The sequence below is a fragment of the Quercus lobata genome, chromosome 2, assembly GCF_001633185.2.
Source record: "Quercus lobata isolate SW786 chromosome 2, ValleyOak3.0 Primary Assembly, whole genome shotgun sequence".
Classification (NCBI taxonomy): Eukaryota; Viridiplantae; Streptophyta; class Magnoliopsida; order Fagales; family Fagaceae; genus Quercus; species Quercus lobata.
The window spans coordinates 6,109,622-6,114,424 of record NC_044905.1 but is presented as its reverse complement, the minus strand read 5'-3'; the positions used below and the strand labels follow the sequence as shown (position 1 = coordinate 6,114,424).

The following is a 4,803-nucleotide window of genomic DNA, read 5'->3' as shown; positions in this document are numbered from 1 at the left end:
CTTTATACTCTTTTATTTTTATTTTTTAGGTACAAATATTTTCAAATAGCATATTTTCAAAAGGTGGAAAGATAAGATACCAATAAGTCTTATTTCCCTTGCATTTCTAGCAATATGATCATTGATTGTATTATAAAACTAGCATGTTTACTTCTAGCGAACCAGTGCACCGGAGTTTGGACGTGATATGAACACAACACATATTTAAAAATGACTACTTATTGGTCTTGTATCTTGTTCAGCACATTGAATCAAAATTGTCTTCGCTTATGTCTAGTGTTTTGGTGCACTAAAGTAAATGTGACATTGACATAACACATGTTTAAAAATGGTAATTTATTGGTCTCGTTTCTTGTTCAGCACATTGAAACACTTAATGAAAGTCTGTCTTACCTTATAAAACTATACATTTCTTTGTCGAATTTTAATGCTTACACTTACCTTGGGCTATTTTGTGTTTTTTTTTTTTAATTGTTTTTTGGGCAAGTAAAAGAAACTTATTACGAACTTCACATAGTTAAGCAAGACATATGAACCTTAAACTTCGTTCAAAAGAACAAAATCGATGAACAATGTTCAAATACGCATGCTAACCAAATGTAATTCTGGTTATGTAATTTTGAAAAGCAATTCTACAAAAAACAGTAAAGGCAGGCGGTTAATTTCACACTTTGTCAATGTAAAAAAAATGCTAAACATCAAGAAACTATGTATTATTACGGTGATATATCAAATCTCTCTCACAAAGTAGTGGAAGAGATTTGATATTTCACAAGGATTTGATCTATCATTGTGAGATAAAATAACAACAGAGGAGAAAACAAGAGACCACAAAGCCATGGGAAATATTCCTTTCCTTTAATCATTGAACAAGCAAAAATCTTGAGGAAATGATTTTATGTAGTATATTTTTTTGTAAGGCTTAATTAGTTTACAATATAAACCTAGAAGAAAACATAAGTCTACGAAAAAACTCTAGGCAGGTGGTTAATTTCACATTGGCAAAGCAATAAAAATGGTAAACATAGTGGGAAACTATGAGACTAATTTCCTGTAATCATTGAACAAGCAAAAATCTTGAGGAAATGGTTTTATGTAATTTAACAACAGCAAAAAAAGCTTAATAATTTTACAAAATAAACCTAGAAAGGAACACAAAATTAAGTAATTCTAATGACCTCTTACAAAGAAAATACTCAATTCTGGCCCTGCTGCACCATCTGGATTTATCATGTACATAGATTCAGAATCCTTTGATCCAACAACTCTTTCGAATCTAGCCCTTATGTACGTCAATTCCCCGTCTGCTATGTCTTTCTCAGACTGACTTGGAAGAACCCCAGCTCCCATTGACACACCTCGCAAATGTTGCATCACATAAAGTTCATCATCTGACATTTGTTTCCTCCTAATAGAGTACCCCATCTTTCTTCCATTACAGTAAACTGCCCAAACAAACTCCTCCAACAGTTTCTTCTTGTGAGTTTTTGTTTCACTCTCTAGTGCAATTCTGACTAAATCTGACCCCATTTCCTTGTGAAAAACACTTGTGTGCATTGGTAGCTCTATCACAAACATTGGCATGCATTGAGGGTCTTCTTGTATTGCTAGAGTTACTCTTCCTTTACGAAAACCGAAAAGAGTCCCTGTTGTTGCATTGTCTTTGAGCAAAGGCTTTCGAGGTCTTCCCAATAGTGCCACCATTTTGCACCCTGAGGTTAACATGGGGAAGAGCTTGAACATTTTCAAGAGACCCCCTGAAGACTTTGTGCGTTTCTCATTTCCTGGAGTAGTTGTGTGCCGGAGCAATGATAGTATTGCTTGGTTTTCCATTTGAAAGAACGGGCTAGAGTGAACAGGAGGCATTGTTGGAATATTGGGTTTTGCTTATGGTGTTGGTTCAAGAAAAGCATTAAAGGGTTTGTTGGAGATGATTGTCAAGAAGTTAAGGATAGATATAGAGAGTGGTACGGGATGTTTAAAGTAGGGTAGGGAATTCATCCAAATATTTTAATAAAGAAAAAAAAGAAGAGAAAAGAGAGAGAGAGTAATAATGGGAACACAATATTTCTCAAATTGCCGACACGATTTATTGTGATTGAAGTAACATCACATCACTTCTCCGAACTTATCACTAACATTATTTTCATGGCTAGGCCAACACGGCCTATCGTGATTGAAGTAACGTCACTTCACTTTTGCGAGTTTATCCCTAACACCATTTTAATGGTTTGAGTAGAACTGTAAACGAGCCAAGTTTTGCCAAATAGTGCGTATTTGAACTTGACTTGTCAATAAAAATCAAATGCTCAAGTTTGACTTGAGCTCGAGACAAGCCTAAAAACAATATTTGAACTTGAACTCGTGAGGTTGCCAAAAAGCTTGAGCTCGGCTTAACTTGGTTTGATTAATTAGTCAAGCCAAGCTCGAGCTTAATATTAAGCTTAAACTCGAGCTCAAGTCAACCTTTTTAGCTTGGGATCCAAAAAAAATTGCATTATCAAATGCTTATATCACCAAAAATAAGTAAAGTAAAAAAAATAAATAAATAATATACTCATTTTATTATTATGCTTCTAATTCCACCCGTGATTAGAAATTGTTCAAATTACAACCTTACATAATTAAATCCATCCATTCATTATTCATTGTTTATAACTTGAGTAATTAAAAAAAACATGTAACTTTAGTCTAAAAGTGTTCCATGGTCAGTTTAGAGGGAGTGTTAAAAAAAGGATAGAAAAAAAATTAATGGGTAGTGGTAAGTGGTCTCATGTGGACTCTGTTATCATTAAGATATGTATAATATCATAATAATGAGTTAATTTAGTAAACATATATCAAGCTATAAACAAGTCAAAACTCAGCATGTTTTATATCGAGCCCTATTGTACATGAGCTTGTTCACGAACAATTATTTTTACTTGGGTTCGGCTTGTTTATCAAAACAAGTCTAAAACTAAGGTTTAAGCTTGGCTTATTTATAAACAAATGAACATGAATGAGCTTTTTATCAAGTCGAACCTGAGTTGTTCATAAACGGTTTGGTTCATTTATAGTCCTATATAAGTGGGGAAATTTTTTTTTTCTTTAAGAAGAATGGATTGAAATGAAATGAATAGGAATACTTCATCAATTCTTATGTTTGGAAGTTTAACAAAAGAGAATAAACTAATTTCATTCAATTCCCAATAAGCATTCCTCTCAAAAGTGGAAAGAACACTCATTCCTTTTAATAAAATTGATGTGAAATATCAATTTTATTTTCATTTTATGAAAAAATAAATAAAAGATGAATGAGTACATTAATAAAATTTTTATATTTATTTCATTTCTATTCCATTCCTCATTTTAGTAACTTTCAAACACATCAGGAAAAAAAAAATTCCTTTAATAAAATGGAAGTGAAATACCAAATTTGTTTTTCATCTTGTGAAAATATAAATAAAGGATGAATGGTATATTAATAAAAATTCATATTTATTTAATTTCCATTCCTCTTTTTAGCAACTTCTAAACACATTTGAAAAAAAATACAACATGTTCCATTTCATTCAAATTTAAAAAAAAAAAAAAAAAAAAAAAAAAAAAAAAAAACTCGATCTCAAACATAGTATTATTATGCACTAATCTCAATAGATTATGTCAATAATTATGAAAAAATATTATGCTTTGGGTTTATTGTTATAGTAGGAAGTTGGTTGGTCACTACTAGGTTGGGCTGTCCTTTATGGAATCTTTTTGAGGTGGGGATGGAACTAAAACACACCAAGTTGGTTAAGAGAAAGAGAAATGGGGACTATAAAAAGTTTGATGTGACCAAGTTTAGTGATGAAAAGAAAAAAAAAAGAGTTGGATGAATGTGATAAGATAAGGGAGGTCGGACCACACAAGAAGGTAGGGAAGGCAAAGAAGAAAAACTCAAAAAAGATGAGAAAAAAAGGACTGTGGAAACGTTGGTTTGGCATGTGCTTCTCTGATCATCACATATGGTATCAACATCACACTTCTTTTTGCTTTTTTCCCCAAACCCATCTAATTATTGAGGTTCAGCTCATCTTTCCTCCAAAAACGTATCTACTACTATTTATCCATGGAATTTTCTTTTGCTTGCAAATCACTCTCTCTCCCTCATTAATTCACAAAGAGTCTTATTCAGTAGCATGTTAGAAAAAGAGGGTCAATTATATTCATTTCATTATTTCATTAGAACTAGTACTACTTTTGTTTGGGGAGCCATTGATAATTTGATAACAACACTCTATTTTAGTGTAAACAGCTGGCGATGATATTTTCCTATTAAAATTATTTTCTCAGCACACTAAAATGTAAAAATTGTCCTATTTATTGTAACAATGTGATATGTTCCGGTTAAGATAATCTTTATATTAGAGATTATTACATTTGCATTGTTAATGTGATTTTTATATCAGGTTATTTGAATAAGGATTTAGATGAATATTTATGCTTATCCCTCATCAACTAGTATTAGCTATAGGATTTGTTGATTGATCAGGCTATTTATATTTGGCCAATTATTAGGTAATAAATAGATGAGAATTATTATTTCAAGAGAATCAAAACACAAGTCTAGAAGCTTGTCTTGGAGTCTTTGTTTTTTACTCAAAGTAAACCCATTTTCTTATGTGCCAGTGCTACCATTATTTGTTCTCATAAACACCACACCATAATGTCCAAAACCAAATTCCAAAGGAAAGGGTCTTTATTTTATTTGGGTAACCTACAATTATTGCCTGATGAAAAAAAAAAACCCAAAAAAAAAAAAAAACCCAAAAAAAAAGG

At 31.7% G+C, this 4,803-nt stretch overlaps 1 protein-coding gene across 1 annotated transcript; it reads right to left on the bottom strand.

Annotated features, from left to right (window-relative positions):
- Positions 1-1,036: 1,036 nt before the first annotated feature.
- LOC115977779 (protein MIZU-KUSSEI 1-like) lies at positions 1,037-1,975 on the bottom strand. Its single transcript, XM_031099798.1, has one exon. It carries the CDS (start codon positions 1,864-1,866, stop codon positions 1,171-1,173), a length of 696 nt encoding a protein of 231 aa, XP_030955658.1. The 5' UTR covers positions 1,867-1,975; the 3' UTR covers positions 1,037-1,170.
- Between the last annotated feature and the right edge of the window lie 2,828 nt (positions 1,976-4,803).

Coding starts and splice junctions, on each gene's coding strand:
- LOC115977779 (XM_031099798.1), bottom strand. CDS start 1,866: ATGCCTCCTGTTCACTCTAGCCCGTTCTTTCAAATGGAAAACCAAGCA.